Genomic DNA, 16,839 nt, shown 5'->3' with positions numbered 1-16,839 from the left:
TTGCTAGTAAACTTCACTAATTCCAAAGTCTAGATTTCAACCTGAATTGTCCACCGTGATCCAAGATTACTAAACCTAAAATATTTGAATTACGTCCAACGTACGTGGATGTAGATTTAAATTACTACAAGATCTTGACAACATAAGATGTGAATGACAATTGTCCGGTGAACATAATAAAATTGTATTAATTCCTAAAACCAGCATCACTCAGAACCACAACATACACGATATCATTGATATTCTGAGCTAAGTCTGTTTCTTAACGGTTTTATTTTGGTTTTGTTTGTTTCTGGTTTGATCAGCAATAAGTTTGAGCACAAAGACGAAAAAATCTACTCAAGAAGATCATGAAAGTGTTTTAAATCATAGCGCCATGCTTAGAACACATAAAATCGTGATTTTATCCTTTCCCTCGTGTCTCATTGGCTACAATAACAACGGTCACGTGAATGGTAAAAGAGCACAAACGATAGGTGACAAAAGTCACAATCTCACAAAAACATTTCTAAAATTTAAATGAAAAATTTCTTGTCAAAAGTTTATCTTTTTAATCCAAAAAGGATAATAATTGTTGCAGGTTGTGGGTAAGTGGATTGTGACTTTCATCCACACACTCCTATACTATTTTTTCAAGTCTTTTCGCTTTCCACTTTCTTTATTTAAAATATAATCACATATATACTTGCCATTTCTTTTTACCGAGTAACGAACTTAGAAATAAGATCGTACAAATGAGCTAAAGAAAATTTGATATTTTGCAGTTTGTACACATTAGATTATTAGAGGTTGAAAATTTAGTCAAATCGGTTACATGCATGCAACTTTATATTTATAAAGACTACTTACCAAATACTCTTTTTAAAGAATAAACTTATTGTGTACTACAGTAGTAGTTCCTTTTAAAATGTCCGGTAAAATTATTAAAATACATGAAGATTAGCATAGTCCATACTCCGAACACGAAGTTGACACGCATCAATAATTGAAATTTATATATATTTGGAATCTAAAACCATAAATCTTAAATAGCTACTTAATAACGTATATTATATATACATAAAATCATCGTAATAGAAAGGAAGGTTTAGTTAATTGTACAATTTAGTAGGTAACTCCGTACAAATCATGTCTTAGTTGGTATTGGAAAGAATTGGAGTGGGAACTCTGTCGTCGTACTCGTACACAGCGAAGTACCTAAAAAGGCAGAGTGAGTTAGTTCTTCTCAATCATTGAAACACCTCACAAAGTAAATGCCAATAACATTTATTTGTTTGGTAAAATAATTTCCAACTTCTTTTCCAGCAAGATTTTTTTTATAATTTTAGCATTCTAGATTTATAGTGTGGTAAAGATGTTGAATGATGATAACAACTACACAACTTTTTCTTAAATATCCCACACTATGAATAAATAAAAAATAACGACAATGACAACGCAATCCAAAATCCAAATTTCTCTAACTTATATATATGGTTTGAATAAGTAAAGAATTGAAAATAGGAATGAAAAGACAAAACAAATAACCAAAGTGGGAATAAGATTTAGATGAAAAAGTTGTAAACAACTCCTTAATTAATTTAGAACCCACTAATTTGAGTTAATGGAATGAGTGTGGAAAGCCTCTCTGAGTCAAAAACATATGCACACCACAAGACCACCACACTTCATAAAATATGGACCTACCTGTTTTTTCTTTTCCTATAGTTTTATTTACTTCTCCTAAGAACAAGTGGACATGAAATTGTTTTGTGCATTCATCATATCTTCAGCTACCACGTAATTCGAATTTGAACCTCTTGAAATATTGTTAAAAATGTTGGGAAATTGAACTATTCAGGTAGGAGTAAGCCAAGACACCAAATGATAACAACAAAAACCATTCGACAGCTTTTGTAGTTTCAAACCCAAAAAATGTCAATCAACTTAAATCGGATCTCATGAGTTGTCTGACTTTTAAAAAAAAAATACATTTTGAAGGATCTGTGATCCAGCTGAAGCAAACAAGGTGTGTGTCAGTGCAAACAAGATATATAGTTATAATTTTTTTTTTTTTTTTTATCAAGTACAGAACTATAGAAGTATATTTGATGAAAATGGCAAATCTTTTGACATTTGTTTATAACTTAAACGCATGCATAAATCAAAAAGTTTTGTTTAGTACTTTAGAAATATTCGGATGTGTATATTATATACATTTATAATTCTAAGTGGTGGCCGTTGGCATTGGCACGACAAAAGAAATGTGCAAGCTATTTTGTTAGTGCGTTCAATAAGCAATAAAAGCATTGTTTTGTGTGAGGTAACAAATGCATTTATATCATTTCAATGTACTGAACACAGTGAATGCATTTCCCATTCAAATTTTGAACGAATTTAATATGACAATAAACAATATTCCACTCAGTTTTTTTCTAGGAAAATTATTTCATGGCAAAACATGTATTACCGTCATCATGCATTGATATCATCTACTTAAAAAAATAAGGAACAAAAATGAAAACATAAATATATAAATCGTCTCTCCGGCGGAAAAAGGTCAAAAAATATGCCGGGAGAGGTGAGAGTAATATACAAAACTTATTGGTTGGCTATAATATTATCTACACTTGGACCATATATTTCATATTTTAGGTTCAAAAAAGAAGAAATAAACTTACAATGTCCTTTTATGGTTTAGTTAGATAGTAATTAGATATACTCTCCTCTTCTTCCATCATCTCCTACAACAAGACGAACATAATAAAATGTCACATTAACATCTACAATGTCTATCACCTAAAAAAATGTTAATTTGAAAGCTTCATGTAGCTAAGTATGAGCTAAATATAGCTTACCTTTTCAAAATTTGGGTCAACTACTTGTCTTTGAGGTCAGAGTTTCATCAAGAGCGTCGAATTCCCAGTCATTGATTTCATCTGCCAAGAACTCTTCTCCGTCGACGTCCAGTTCCAACTCGAGTTGTTTCTTTGCCGGGTCTTCTTCCTTCCCTGAAGACCCTTTTTTACTGTCTGGTGAATCATCACCACCGGAAAGTTTCAGGACTGTATCGGAAAGTGGAGTCTCATGAGTCATTTTCAAGGACGGTGAGCGTGAAGACGATGAGGTTCTAGAAGGAGACTCAATATCTAGAAGCGGGCGTTCGATAGCCTCAAACTCTTGTTTTGTTTTGTCCAATACCTCAAATAGTTCTTTCACTCTTTTATCGTCTTTCCTGGATCCAAAGAACACCAAGTACGGTTAAAACAAAACTAAAGTTAGATCTTGACTATAGTTTTTACAAAGCTTTTGTAACTTTACCTGGAGATTCCTTCTGTTTGTGAATAGAATGGCTTTTTCATTGCATCCACCACACTTAATGTTGTTACAAACTGTTAAAGCTAATAAATAATCAGAAGAGCTGCTATGGAAAAGGACATGCAGAGTAGTAACTTGTGCCACAAGCTTCGGAATGTTCTGTTTTACTATGCACATTGAGAAAAGTGATCTAGATGTCTATTTCGTAAAGCCATTTACCTTAGCTTCGAGGTCCAAATACTCCTTCTCAAGCTGTTTTCTAGATTCAAATGGCTTTGTATCCTTGTTGTCTATGATTTTCTCGGCTTCTAACCTAATATTTCCCCATAAGCAGATCAACTTGAGCTACCAGCCTAACTTAGTGTCAAATAAAATTTACAAGATCATATATATAATTACCCTTTACTTGGTTCCAAACTTGCCACGACTCCTCGGATTTTCGGTATATATGGATCCAATTGTTCCTGATTTGATATTGACAATATGAATATGAGATATACCATAATATATTTGGCACTAGTTTTGGGATAAACATTTTGAAGTACCTTGTAGAAAGATAGGAGTTGAACAATCAGGTCGATGAAATGGTCACTATATCTCTCCATCTCACCACTTGAGCATCATCGATTCATGGTGGAAGGAATGGCAACAGACAGATTTAGTGCAAAGTAATTAGGGAAACAATATAATTGCTGAGATCTTTGCAAAGTGCAAGACATACCTAACTTGGTTATCCTTTTGTTGAGAAAATTTAGACTGGAGAATCCATGTATCTTCCAAAAATTTGATCCACTTATTTACAACATCTGCCTCTACTCGGCATGAAGTTATCGAACGAGTCAGCTCTTCTTCCTGCAACATATGCCACCCAAACATCACAAACTATATATTGTTATGGGCTAATACAATGAGGAAGGACAAGTAGTTTAAGTACCTTTGACTTCAGGTGCATAAGAATTTCGTTACTCGCATTATCAAACTGCTCTCTTTCTTCTTGAGCATTGCGAAGGCGAGCCCGGGCAGATGTTATTGAGGTGTTGACCTTCAAAGAATACATTTGAAATCTGTAATATGACCTACAAATCTATATCACTATTGAATAAAGTTCTTGTGATCAAAGTTACCCTTTTCAGCTCAGCTTCAAGATCTTCCTTCAAAATCTCAAGTTTTTTTAATTCTGCAGCTACATCCTGGATATTACATTTTTACTCAGCCCATAATAAGAAGATGTACTAAAAACATGAAGAGACAAGTCCAAAGTACTGAACCAACCTTCTCCAGCTGACCAACTTCAGTAGTTTTAGAAACTCGGTAGCTTAGAGCTTCTTCTTTTTGGCTTCTGCTTTGTCATATGGAAAAAGATAGCCCTGAACTATGGTAGTAAAGATTGTAGATAAAACTTGAGATTGCTATGTTACATTTTCTCACCTATGATCCATGATTCGCTTTTCGGCTTTCGAGGTGGAATTGAGTAAGGATTCTGATAGAACTTTCAGTTTATCGACCTGCAAGACACATAGTGAGAAAAAAGAAGCTAATAAGAACAAACCAACAAAAATGGTGAATGTTCTGGATTGTCTCTAGTTTCTCACCTTCTCAATGTGGCGTTGAAGGGTATCACCATTGTGTAATGATTTTTTCCTAAGCAAGAGTGCTTCTAGCTTTGAAAAAGTGCGAACTTGCTCAAGAATTTCCCGGAGAGCCTGCAACGACCCAAGCTTTTCAGTACATCTCATAGGGATTGATCCAGGGATGTGTTGACAAATCATGAAAATACTTGGGAAATAAAACAATGCAATAAAGATTTTCCTAGAAACCTCACAGGAGTGAACAATGTGGCAGTGGTAAAGTAGGAGAGAAAAAATAACCTCTGTTGATGCAGCAGTTTTTGAAGCATCTTCACTTGAAGCATGCTCGAGAACCTTGACCTTAGTCTTATCTAGTTTCTCCATCAGAGTATGTGCTTCAATATCTATTCTGATCCAGTTACAAACGAGAACCAAAACAAAAGAAGTAAAATCTTAAGACTTAAAACATTCTTAAAACGCTAAACAAAGCTTCAACACAGGAACATTTATGTATCTTGTAAAAGGGTTCTCATCCAAGTATACCTTGCAATATCAGCACTCAATTTTAACCCTCCAATAGCACCTTGGACATATTGAAGCAGTTCCTCGCGCTTTGCCTAGATAATGACATAATAAGGCATTACATAGTGCAAGCCAAGAACAGAGTTAAGGAAACAGAACACTTGTTTTGCAACATCCTTACCAGAACTTCATCTTTGTATTTCAAAAACACAGTTGCTAAGTCCTGCACATTTTGAATCACTGCTTCATGAACTTCCTTCTCTCCTGACAAACAGAGCCTGTATGTATTAACCATAACCAGTTGAGTTGAAATGTTCTTGTAAAGTAACTGAAACAGAGTTTTTTTTCAATGGAATTGAAAACATCACCCAAATAGTTCCAAAAGCAGCTGGACTTCTTCCTCATTGGGTGCTTCCAAAATCTGATTCACAAAAAAAAAAACAGTTAACCATTATCACCATTGCAATACTGACACAACAGCAGAAGCTATACAAAGAATCTGTCTTTACACTAACTTACCATAGACAAGACCATCCCTTCAAGTGCCTCACTATGAAGAAACACATCACGAAAAGTCATTGGCTCACCGGGAAGACCAGGATCAACGTAATAAACCTATACAATTTCTCAAATTATTAGCCAACATGATTGAACCATCATGACCAAAGACATGTGGATTGGATTTACTCACGGTACTGAAGTTTTTAGGAGAATCTTCGGATTGAGTATGATCATCGGTTTTGTGATTGTTATTGTCGAAACAAGAATAAGACATCCTCTCAATCTCTCTCAAAGCAACAAGCCATCTCCTCAACAACTGCACTCTCTCGCTTCCTCTTGAAGAAACCGAAACCTCTTCTAATCTCTTCACCGCGAGACTAAAGCTCTTCACATTCCTCGATCCCTACATTTTAAACACACACATCGGCGATTAGAATCGCAATCTTAGATAAGAAGAGGAGAGATTATAACGTACGATGCGATCCTGGATGAGTTTGGCGCCTTCGGAAACGGCATTGCCGGCGGTAAGGACGACGGAATCAGCGTAATTGCGAACGGTGCGGGTGATATTGTTCTTCCCGCCGACTTCAACTGCTTTGTTCACCGCCGATCTCAACCACGACATCGCCGAGATTCTTTCTTCTTCTCCAAAATTTCACAAGGTCTCTCGATGATCGGATTTTGAGTTTTGAATTAGGCTAAAATTAGGGTCTTGTTCAGGTTTCAAACGATATTACTGGTTGGAGAAGAATAAGATCGCATGGAGAGAGACCAAACAAAAACAGAGTGCAACAATGCGAGAGATTGGAGACCAAGTCAGACGCAGCGTGTTCTTTTCAACATTTTCCTACGTGTCTTTTTTTTTTGTTTTTTTAGGTTTTGCAATTTGGACTTGTTTAATAATTGGATTACCAAATTATTATAATCCAGTTAGTTATTTTGCATTTATTTACGCCAGTTGTGTCTTATCAAAACTAGATTTTATTCTTTCAAAAAGTAATATCTTTTTAAGATAGGATAGAATTTCCTTACATAATTTGATGTCAATATAAAACGTTATCTCATATAATAAAATTTTGAAAATAGATAAAATTAATAGCCCATCAATCTTTTTTTTCTCCTCAAATAACATTTAGTTAGAAAAAAAAGAATTCAATTATTTTTGCAGCAAAATTCACATATTGATGATATAGTGACCATGGCCACGAGTTTGTAGTTCGTGATTGAATGGGCCAAATTTACCAGCCGGTTTTTGTTGTCATGGTTACAGTCACAGATGTAGTTTGCGGCCAATATTTGTATGTTATTCACGAATAGTCACATATCCCGTGCTGAAAAATATGTTGCTATTTGACTATTTTTGTGTAACTAATAGTAAAACAATGTTATAACTTATAACTCTCCCATGCATGGTTTGATGTTAGTCTGTCGTAGTCATAGAGATTTTTAAGTAAGTATGTCGTGATCATAGCACAATTACGTAAGCCATATCAGACTTATATTTTTACCAAGTCTTCTTTAATCATAATAAACACACTTACAAAGTCTGGTCAAAATTATAGCAAACAATTATAAGTCTTACCAGAACATATTTTTGTATGCATAGATTGATGTTGGAGGCAACAAAATATATATATATATATATAGAATAGTGTTGGTCAATTCTAGCCGTAGCAGCCTTAAGCAATTCATAGTTTGGACGTCTCTGATGCTAGTTAACTTGCTATATGTTTGCTCAATTCATAGTTCGTCAACTGGTAGCAACTGGAAAGTTAGATGATAGAGTATTGTTGTACCACTTGAAAACTAAAATTTCGAGAGAAGACATTTAAAAGATTGAAGATATAATAACATAGAAAGAAATTAAAAATGTTTGCTTATAGCTTGTAAGTTCCTTGTACGTGACAATGACGATATGAAATTCAGTTTTCTAAGACTCAAGCACAAACACTTAGCTTAGAATGGTCTCTTGCAAGCGCTCTATGTGAATAAGTTATAAAGTGTTTGCTACATGTTTTGCTTTTTCCGGTAATTGTGATTTCAGCTTCTGGGCATTGACTTATATACATCCTAATCTAGCAATACATAAAGGTTTTTAGATTTTGAAAGGTAATATTCGCATGCTCAAAAGGTAATATGCAAAATTATATGATAGTTTTTGTTTGTTTGTTTGCGGTCGCTAGCAACAACGACCATCAAAATACTTTGTTAACTGGTTTGCAGTTGCTATAGCATAATTCAATCGATGCAATATATTGTTATCACTATAACTTGTCACTATTGCTAACGATTTCAAAACGATCATGATTTGATCAAATCTATATCACTGATGACTACAAACAAAGATTAACTACGACTAATTTCGATAATAAGGGACAATGAAGAGATCATCGAAAAACAGATATTCTTGGATATTTTTCGTTAGTTATATTCGAAAGTTTATATTATATTTTCTAGCAAACAGGAACAGGCCCTCAATCATGTTCGACCAAATTAGCTGCCAGAACTGGTTCTCTTTGATAACATTTGTTTATATAGATATAAGAATTTGTTCAACATTTATTTTAACTATTAAACAAAATTGAAAGGGACAGGCGTCATAAAACAAACAAATAGTATTACGTATACAGATTTATGTGGATCATGTGATCTCTTGTAAGAATGGGTAAATAGAATCATCTAGGTCTTATATATTGAAGCGTATAGTATAAAGTTCTGGAAAACAGATATAACAGCCATACCAAACGTTTTATATGCCTACTTCTCCACGTTAGTCTTATATAATGCATTTCTTTTGGGTATTATATGCCTATTTTTTCACGTTAATGAGAATTTTGGGTTTTCGTGTAACCCACTCATACTATTGAAGTCGTGTCCACATTTATGTTCCAGTGACTTTCTAATTACTATTTAGATTACTATATGCCCATGTTGCTCAGGATACCTATGTGATAATGTTCCACATATAAGCTTACTTATTTCTTGATAATCTCTCGTAATTTAAGTTGTGCTCTCATGTTTTCAATCGAAATCGAAATGGCATACGTAAAATTTTATGAACTTTTCAGATATAGTCAGTTAGTAATGAGTGAGTAATATACTTGAGAGATATATATTTGGTTTAATCAAAATTTAACTTGTATTTTTGTTGCTTAATTCAAATATTTTCCTTTTATAATACTTTGCCACTTCTTACTCGTTTGCTAATTAAATATTTTGCCACCTCAAGTATGTGACTGATTCTGAACAATTTGTTTTTGTTCGATTGATTATGGAGGACAAGTACTGAATTACATCCGAATAATGTGACTTTTTCTCTTGCTAGATATACTTTTTTTTTGTAAAAATCTTGCTAGATACTTTTTTTTTTTTGGTCAAACAATCTTGCTAGATACTTAAGTATCCAAAACATGTTATTTTGTGGTATCTCTCAATAAAAAATATCAACCATCCTCATTCCTCCGAAAAGAAATGTTTTCATTTGTCAACAAAAAAAGATAACGACAGTTTTACACTAATAAAATAAAATAAGACAATATTGTAACGTTAGTTTTAATAAGATAGGTACGAGTTTGCCGCTTTGGCACGATTTGGACAGCTAGCTGCTCAGTAACAGTCAAATCTAATTTTGCACGTACGTTATTCGCAACACTAATTACGCCTATAATGATTTCAATCCCTTAAGACCCGTGTAACTAAACCCAAATAGTTACTTAAAACTCTAGAAAATAGCGAATTTTCAAACTACCTTAAGCCCCAAGAAATAGATATAAACATAATGAGGAAGAAAAATCGAGAAGGGTTTTTGTACAACTTCCTCTCACCTACCCATTTACTTTTAGGTTTGTACATTACATCAAAACATACAAAACCCAGAAGCTATCGTTAGATACTTAGAGATTACCTACTATATTGACCATTTCGTATCTCTTTCATTCTTATAATAAAAAAATATCTCTTTACTTTATAGTAGTCTCTTCTCTCATTCCTCCTATATCCTATTCGTGTCTTCTTTGTGGGTATGAGCTATATAACCCACATAACCTGAGAAGATTAAGACAAAAATACATAGAAAATGTCTGGCTTGCTCGGAAAATCATCTCCGGCCAAACGGGTTGATGGCAACAATGATCTTCCTATGTATTATGTAAACCCGATGTCCGTGGAGCCTCAAGGACGTCCAAGCGACACGACTAGAGTCTCTGTCACATTCGCCGAGCATCTTATGAACGTGGAGGATGCAAGGAATGATGAAAGTGCAAGTAGCCGGGCTCTGGGAATTGCCTCACCTATCAATTCTGCTGCATCCTCTTTCAATTCATGGGCCTCTGCTCCTGCTTCTTCTATATCTTCTTCCCCGTTTGTTCTTTCATTCACTGACTTGACCTACAGCGTGAAGATCCAGAAGAAGTTTAATCCCCTCGCTTGCTGCAGAAGGTCAGGAAATGATTCCTCGGTGAACACTAAGATACTATTGAATGGTATTTCAGGTGAAGCCCGCGAAGGGGAGATGATGGCGGTTCTTGGAGCAAGTGGGTCCGGTAAATCAACACTGATCGATGCATTAGCCAACCGGATCGCAAAAGATAGCCTCAGGGGATCCATTACCTTAAACGGAGAAGTTCTTGAATCAAGCATGCAGAAAGTCATATCGGCTTACGTGATGCAAGACGACCTTCTCTTCCCGATGCTTACCGTGGAGGAAACTCTAATGTTCTCTGCAGAGTTCAGGCTCCCTCGTTCACTCTCCAAGAAGAAGAAGAAAGCAAGGGTTCAAGCTCTGATTGACCAATTAGGCCTAAGGAGCGCTGCAAAAACCGTGATTGGTGATGAAGGCCACAGAGGAGTGTCTGGAGGAGAAAGGAGACGGGTATCAATTGGAAACGACATAATCCATGACCCAATCATCCTCTTTCTAGATGAGCCAACCTCAGGGCTCGACTCTACAAGCGCCTACATGGTTATCAAAGTCCTTCAGAGAATCGCACAAAGTGGCAGCATAGTTATCATGTCAATCCATCAGCCTAGTTACAGAATCATGGGTCTTCTAGATCAGTTAATCTTCCTTTCTAAGGGAAACACAGTCTACAGCGGCTCACCAACACATCTCCCTCAGTTCTTCTCAGAATTCAAGCACCCAATTCCTGAAAACGAGAACAAAACAGAGTTCGCTCTCGATCTCATCCGAGAGCTGGAATATTCTACAGAAGGAACCAAGCCACTTGTCGAGTTCCACAAGCAATGGCGAGCAAAGCAAGCACCAAGCTACAACAACAATAACAAGAGAAACACCAACGTATCTTCTCTCAAAGAAGCGATAACCGCGAGTATCTCAAGAGGGAAACTCGTCTCTGGAGCAACGAACAACAACTCATCAAACCTAACACCATCATTCCAAACATTCGCCAATCCTTTCTGGATTGAAATGATAGTAATAGGCAAACGTGCTATATTAAACTCAAGAAGACAACCAGAACTCCTCGGAATGAGACTAGGAGCTGTAATGGTCACCGGAATCATCCTAGCTACAATGTTCACTAACCTAGACAATTCCCCAAAAGGAGCACAAGAACGTTTAGGATTCTTCGCATTCGCAATGTCAACAACATTCTACACATGTGCAGAAGCAATCCCAGTCTTTCTACAAGAACGTTACATATTCATGAGAGAAACAGCTTACAACGCTTACCGGAGATCCTCCTACGTCCTCTCTCAATCCATAATCTCAATCCCGGCCTTAATCGTCCTCTCCGCAAGCTTCGCCGCCACAACATTCTGGGCCGTTGGTCTCGACGGAGGCGCCAATGGTTTCTTCTTCTTCTACTTCACAATCCTAGCCTCATTTTGGGCAGGAAGCTCCTTCGTAACGTTCCTCTCCGGCGTTATACCAAACGTAATGCTCGGATTCACAGTCGTAGTAGCGATCCTCGCTTACTTCCTCCTCTTCTCCGGATTCTTCATCTCTCGAGATCGAATTCCTGTTTACTGGCTCTGGTTCCATTACATCTCCTTGGTGAAATACCCTTACGAAGGAGTGTTGCAGAACGAATTTCAAAATCCGACGAGATGTTTCGCCAGAGGAGTTCAGTTATTCGACAATTCGCCGTTGGGGGAGTTTCCGAACGATGTGAAAGTGAATCTGTTGAAGAGTATGAGCGGTGTATTGGGGACGAATGTGACGGCGGAGACTTGTGTGACGACGGGGATTGATATTTTGAAACAGCAAGGGATTACGGATATTAGTAAATGGAATTGTTTGTGGATTACTGTTGCTTGGGGTTTTTTCTTTAGGGTTTTGTTTTATTTCACTCTCTTGATTGGTAGCAAGAACAAACGGAAGTGATTAAACAGTTGTTCTTTTTTTTTTTTTGAAAAAAGGTTTGTTGTAATTTTGTTTCCTTTTTCTTTCAATTATATAATTGTATGTCCTTGCTATATTTAATCGATTAATTAAAGAATAATAAAGTCATAATTTATGAAATGAAAAATACCGGTGATATTTATATATCTTCATTCTTTTTATTCTGTAAAAAATGAAAGTGCTTTAGGAAAAAAAAATGCTAAATGTTAAAAAAAAAACAGAAAATAAAAATCTAAGCTAATTGCTATTAGTATTTCTTTAATAACAAAATAGGATTATAGGCGGACTTTGATTTGTTCATCAAAGAATAGTTTATAACATGAATTGGTAAACGGTAAAATTTATCCTAGAAGGTAGAAGATAGATGTCATAAACTATGCATAAATAGATAGATGTCATAACAAATCTGATCACTTTTAGATGTTGTAAGTTTTTAAAGATTAGAGGATCCAATTTGTTATAATGAATTTGCATAACTAGATATATAGTTTAGTCTGGATAACTCATTACTATTAGTCTTTAAGCAAATGTGATCAGAGTGTGCAACATAGAAGAATACCGAGACATACAAAACTTGCAATTTGTAAACCACCATTCTTATTTTACAATTTACACAAATTAAATGGGCCTTATTAATATAAGGCCCAACAGATTGCAAAATGGTGAATATGGCAACATCGATTCTTATCTCTTTTTAAAGATATTTACCGTTGGTTTAGGACACAACACCAAATTATTACCGTTGGATTTAGTCGGTTCTGTCTGAAGCCCATTTTTGTTTTTTTCTGTCAGCGTCTGAAGCCCATTTATAAACACTTGAAAACCATACTTTAGCTACCTTACGCTGTTCTTCCCCTTTCCTTCCGAAATTAGGGCTTCCGTGTTTCGCAGTGCTCTCCTTCAATCCCCAGGTATCGAAACTCTGCTCAATTCGATGATTCATATTGAAATTTAGTGCTTTCACTGCTCGGAATTACGATTTTATATTGGTTCGATGCATCTGCGGTGATGGTTTCCTTAGCTTCTGTCTTTCCGATTTATCGCTTCCTTGTCTCTGAATTAACTAAATGGCGTCTTCTTTGGGGCTTTTTTATAGGTCTTGAGTTAGTGAATTTTTGTTACGTTCTTGTTTTATAGTTTCTAACAGGTTATGCTCAAAAATCTGTGGTTTCTTTGTCCCTTTTTTTTGATTTTGTAGCTTGACAATGCCTCGCTATGATGATCGCTATGGGAACACTCGTCTTTACGTTGGCCGATTATCATCGAGAACTAGGACCCGAGACCTTGAACGTCTTTTTAGCAGATACGGAAGGTAATTGACTCTTCTATCTATGATTATGGACGAAGTATTTTGATTTCTCGGTAATTGGAATAAATGATGGTCTCAATGTGATTTTTCTAGTTATATAGTACGTAAATTGCTATTGTGCGAGGAAACAATTGCAGAAAGTTAAAAGTATCGAGGAGCATAATGCTTCTTTATCTTGACATATTGATTTCTATGTGTTGGGGTTAGTTAAATGAGAGTCTTCATGCGCCTTTCTATATATCTTGGTTATGAAAATTGTTAGTGCGAGGGAGAGATGCAGAAAGTCGTCATTAAGCATCGAGGGGCATAGTTTTGGTTCTGTATTTTGATATTTGTGTTCTTGAGGGAAAGTTGTGGAACTAGGTTTAGTCATTAGTGTATGTTTTTAACTTGAATGATCTTATTGAAGGTCTCTGGGATTTTGCCTAACCTGGAGGTGTTTGATGAGTGGGTGGACTTGGTGGAAATTCTCGCCAAGTGTTTAGGGGACAGGGCGCCTTGGCGATTCTGTTTGTAGAATTTTTTAATGTGTTTTGATGGAAATGGAGACTCAGTCTCAAAAATGGTGTTTAGAAGTACCTTAAAGTAATGATGGCCTTACTTTTCTGCCAACAATTTCTTCCGCAGAGTGCGAGATGTGGATATGAAGCGAGATTATGCTTTCGTTGTAAGTAAAATCTCCTTTTAACCTGAGCTTTCGATTTCTTGAAAAAGTCATGTAGTACGTTTTTTAGTCGGAACCAATGTATAATGTGGGAAAACACACCATGCATGTGGTCTCTTTTGTCCTCACATTTTCGAAATCAGGAATTTGGTGATCCCCGTGATGCTGATGATGCAAGACATTACCTGGACGGACGAGACTTTGATGGAAGTCGCATCACTGTGGAGTTTTCACGAGGGGTGAGTTGTTTGGCTCTCTATTTTCAGGCTCTATCATTTGTTTATAGGTATGGTTGAATGTGTTTGCCAAACTCATTAGAAATCAATATTATGTTTGTATGATAGGCACCTCGTGGTTCTCGGGATTTTGATAGCAGAGGCCCACCACCTGGAGCTGGTCGCTGTTTTAACTGTGGTGTAGATGGTCATTGGGCTCGTGACTGCACAGCAGGGGACTGGAAGAACAAGTGTTACCGTTGTGGAGAGAGAGGACACATTGAGAGAAACTGCAAAAACAGCCCCAAGAAGCTTAGGTACTAACATTTCTTTCAGAAGTGCATTTTTTGTTATTCTTTCCACTTTCTCATCTCCCTTTCTTGGATTGTATGGCAGGCGCAGTGGAAGCTACTCCAGGTCACCTGTAAGATCCCGTTCTCCTCGTCGTAGAAGAAGCCCAAGCCGGAGTCTTAGCCGTAGCCGAAGCTACAGGTTAGTATTTGCCCGTGTAAACTTCAAAATTTTGGTTTATGTTTAGGTGTTTACATGCATTAGATTTATGTATGAACCTGAAAGCATGAATCCGAGTAACTGCTTTCTCTGATTGACTTCTTATTTTCCTTATGGTCAGCCGATCACGATCCCCGGTGAGAAGAAGAGAGAGGAGTGTGGAGGAGAGATCACGCAGTCCAAAGCGGATGGATGACTCTCTATCGCCAAGAGCCAGAGATCGTAGTCCGGTTCTTGATGATGAAGGCAGCCCAAAGATCATAGACGGGAGCCCACCACCATCACCAAAGCTTCAAAAGGAAGTCGGATCTGACCGTGACGGTGGTAGCCCCCAAGACAATGGCAGAAACTCTGTTGTCAGTCCTGTTGTAGGAGCCGGTGGTGACAGTTCGAAAGAGGACCGGAGCCCTGTTGATGATGATTACGAGCCAAACCGCACTTCCCCTAGAGGAAGTGAGTCTCCTTAACTTTGATGGCTCATGGCCACGGCTTGCAGGCATTGTAGCATGTATACTATTGGATCGACTGTTCCTTTCTCTTTTAAGTGTGTTTGCTTTAGAACCTTTTAAGTTTCATGTTACCAAGAGTTTTTTCATTTGAGACATAATGTTGTTGCGTTTCTTTTGGACAAGTTTTCGAAGATTGTTATAAGGATTTATAAAAGTTTCAATCTGAGGAGAAGACATGAGTTTGTAACTGGTAAGCTTTAGTGAAGAAAGATGGCCAACAAAGATAAGTAGACGTGATGCTACTAACCGTAGCTGCTCCTACCATCATGTTCATGACTACTATCTGAAGCTGAATAGCTTCTAGAGGCGACGCCCCGCCCATTATCATACCAGTCATTGCGCCTGGTAGAGAGATCAATCCAACGGTTTTGCAGCTATCTAAAACCGGAGACAGAGAGATCACTAGTGCTCTCTTCACCTGTTGCAACGTCGCTTGTCTTGGCGTTGCTCCTAGTGCCAATGCCGTCTCCACCTACGGTTCACGACAAAATCAAATAAACCGGAAAATCTAATTAAACCGGGAATTTGGTTTGGTTATAGTTTTTTTTACCAGGTTGAGTTGCATTTTGATGTCATCTCGAAGCTGTTTCATGGTAACTCCGGTGACGGTCATGGCATTTCCGACCAACATTCCGGCGATTGGGATCATATACCTCGGAGTGAAAGGAAAGACGTTGAGGAGGACGAGCAAGAACATTGTAATTGAAGTCCCGGCAAGGATCGATAATCCGGCCACGTACTTTCCACGTGGCACGTGCCTCGCACGTTGTCCGGCAGTGTAACCGGCGACAGAGACCTGTTCGGAAACCAAATCATTTCAAATAAAAAGAATAATTAAAAAAAACAGAGCAGCAGATCCTGAGTTTGATTGAAACTAACCATGAAGAGATACGCAAGGATGATCCAGCCTGAGTTCTCTTGGTTAAAGATGAACTGAAGAACAAATCCGATAACAGAGAGTTGAAGAAACGATCGGGAAACAGAGTATATCATTTCTCCTTCCAAAGATAGGTTCTGCGAGTATGAAAGAATCACCGCCAAAAGCACCACCACGAGCGCCGCCGCTGGCTTCACCATACCTTTCAGAAACACGATCAGCCATTCGTAATCGTTGAAAAAATCATCCCATTTCAGATCCATGTCTCTGTTTCTCTCTGTCTCTCGCAACTTTTTTGTTTTGTCGTCGTCTTCTGAGTGCGGTATTAGTGGAGAAGGGTATATAAGAGAGGACCAGTTGGACACTTTCCTATATTCGATTCCTTAATTATGAATCTTGTGTAGTAAATTTTGAATTAATCGTGCAAACTTGTACCTTAAAATTTTAATTATTAACCAAAGAAAATTTTGATGGCGTGTGTTTCTCAACTTCACATTACGTCATAG

At 37.0% G+C, this 16,839-nt stretch overlaps 4 protein-coding genes and 2 long non-coding RNA genes across 14 annotated transcripts; 2 read left to right on the top strand and 4 right to left on the bottom strand.

The window, feature by feature from the left end:
* Nucleotides 1-1,067: 1,067 nt before the first annotated feature.
* AT2G37370 (centrosomal protein of 135 kDa-like protein) lies at nucleotides 1,068-6,679 on the bottom strand. Of its 4 annotated transcripts, NM_001336657.1 has the most exons (20): nucleotides 6,364-6,671; nucleotides 6,079-6,291; nucleotides 5,907-6,002; nucleotides 5,756-5,808; nucleotides 5,569-5,665; nucleotides 5,409-5,482; nucleotides 5,166-5,274; nucleotides 4,890-5,000; nucleotides 4,726-4,802; nucleotides 4,570-4,636; nucleotides 4,422-4,487; nucleotides 4,232-4,339; nucleotides 4,019-4,149; nucleotides 3,843-3,909; nucleotides 3,697-3,761; nucleotides 3,517-3,610; nucleotides 3,301-3,371; nucleotides 2,838-3,214; nucleotides 2,661-2,723; nucleotides 1,068-1,197 (listed from the first exon to the last, which is right to left on the bottom strand). In NM_001336657.1, exons 1-18 carry the CDS (start codon nucleotides 6,511-6,513, stop codon nucleotides 2,854-2,856), a joined length of 2,010 nt encoding a protein of 669 aa, NP_001324395.1. In that variant the 5' UTR covers nucleotides 6,514-6,671; the 3' UTR covers nucleotides 1,068-1,197; nucleotides 2,661-2,723; nucleotides 2,838-2,853. The 4 variants fall into 4 exon arrangements, with proteins under 4 accessions (NP_001324395.1, NP_181273.3, NP_001324397.1 ...); NM_129292.4 differs by lacking the exon at nucleotides 1,068-1,197 and having other exon boundaries at nucleotides 2,490-2,723; nucleotides 6,364-6,679; NM_001336658.1 differs by lacking the exon at nucleotides 1,068-1,197 and having other exon boundaries at nucleotides 2,552-2,723; nucleotides 3,301-3,380.
* A 3,025-nt stretch (nucleotides 6,680-9,704) lies between these two features.
* AT2G37362 lies at nucleotides 9,705-12,227 on the bottom strand. Its single transcript, NR_140736.1, has one exon. It is a non-coding gene; the product is annotated as an other RNA (long non-coding RNA).
* ABCG2 (ABC-2 type transporter family protein) lies at nucleotides 9,866-12,376 on the top strand. Its single transcript, NM_129291.4, has one exon — nucleotides 9,866-12,344. It carries the CDS (start codon nucleotides 9,964-9,966, stop codon nucleotides 12,229-12,231), a length of 2,268 nt encoding a protein of 755 aa, NP_181272.1. The 5' UTR covers nucleotides 9,866-9,963; the 3' UTR covers nucleotides 12,232-12,344.
* Nucleotides 12,377-13,085: 709 nt separating this feature from the next.
* Nucleotides 13,086-15,639, top strand: RS2Z33 (arginine/serine-rich zinc knuckle-containing protein 33; the record flags this gene model as incomplete). Of its 6 annotated transcripts, none has more annotated exons than NM_179949.3 (7): nucleotides 13,086-13,160; nucleotides 13,448-13,561; nucleotides 14,186-14,225; nucleotides 14,366-14,461; nucleotides 14,567-14,754; nucleotides 14,834-14,929; nucleotides 15,069-15,639. In NM_179949.3, exons 2-7 carry the CDS (start codon nucleotides 13,455-13,457, stop codon nucleotides 15,412-15,414), a joined length of 873 nt encoding a protein of 290 aa, NP_850280.1. In that variant the 5' UTR covers nucleotides 13,086-13,160; nucleotides 13,448-13,454. The 6 variants fall into 6 exon arrangements, with proteins under 6 accessions (NP_850280.1, NP_973620.1, NP_001325323.1 ...); NM_201891.2 differs by having other exon boundaries at nucleotides 13,968-14,225; NM_001336654.1 differs by having other exon boundaries at nucleotides 13,086-13,345; nucleotides 13,968-14,225; nucleotides 15,069-15,414.
* On the bottom strand, nucleotides 13,538-14,389 carry AT2G08865. The gene has a single exon (NR_140422.1). It is a non-coding gene; the product is annotated as an other RNA (long non-coding RNA).
* On the bottom strand, nucleotides 15,599-16,655 carry ALS3 (aluminum sensitive 3). Its single transcript, NM_129289.5, has 3 exons — nucleotides 16,336-16,655; nucleotides 16,007-16,252; nucleotides 15,599-15,928 (listed from the first exon to the last, which is right to left on the bottom strand). The coding sequence occupies exons 1-3, from the start codon at nucleotides 16,594-16,596 to the stop codon at nucleotides 15,614-15,616; spliced, it is 822 nt and encodes a 273-aa protein (NP_181270.1). The 5' UTR covers nucleotides 16,597-16,655; the 3' UTR covers nucleotides 15,599-15,613.
* Between the last annotated feature and the right edge of the window lie 184 nt (nucleotides 16,656-16,839).

The sequence above is a fragment of the Arabidopsis thaliana genome, chromosome 2 (genome assembly GCF_000001735.4).
Source record: "Arabidopsis thaliana chromosome 2, partial sequence".
NCBI lineage: Eukaryota > Viridiplantae > Streptophyta > Magnoliopsida > Brassicales > Brassicaceae > Arabidopsis > Arabidopsis thaliana.
Note: the sequence above shows the minus strand (reverse complement) of the source record. Positions and strands in the feature narration are given on the sequence as shown.

Excerpts from the sequence above, each read along its gene's own strand:
- ALS3 (NM_129289.5), bottom strand. The coding sequence starts at position 16,596 with ATGGATCTGAAATGGGATGATTTTTTCAACGATTACGAATGGCTGATC. Across the intron at positions 16,253-16,335 it reads TCCTTGCGTATCTCTTCATG|GTCTCTGTCGCCGGTTACAC; the intron begins GTTAGTTTCAAT and ends GTTTCCGAACAG. Across the intron at positions 15,929-16,006 it reads TCAAAATGCAACTCAACCTG|GTGGAGACGGCATTGGCACT; the intron begins GTAAAAAAAACT and ends CGTGAACCGTAG.
- ABCG2 (NM_129291.4), top strand. The coding sequence starts at position 9,964 with ATGTCTGGCTTGCTCGGAAAATCATCTCCGGCCAAACGGGTTGATGGC.
- AT2G37370 (NM_129292.4), bottom strand. The coding sequence starts at position 6,513 with ATGTCGTGGTTGAGATCGGCGGTGAACAAAGCAGTTGAAGTCGGCGGG. Across the intron at positions 4,150-4,231 it reads TTATGCACCTGAAGTCAAAG|GAAGAAGAGCTGACTCGTTC; the intron begins GTACTTAAACTA and ends CATATGTTGCAG. Across the intron at positions 3,910-4,018 it reads CAAAAGGATAACCAAGTTAG|TGGTGAGATGGAGAGATATA; the intron begins GTATGTCTTGCA and ends ATGATGCTCAAG.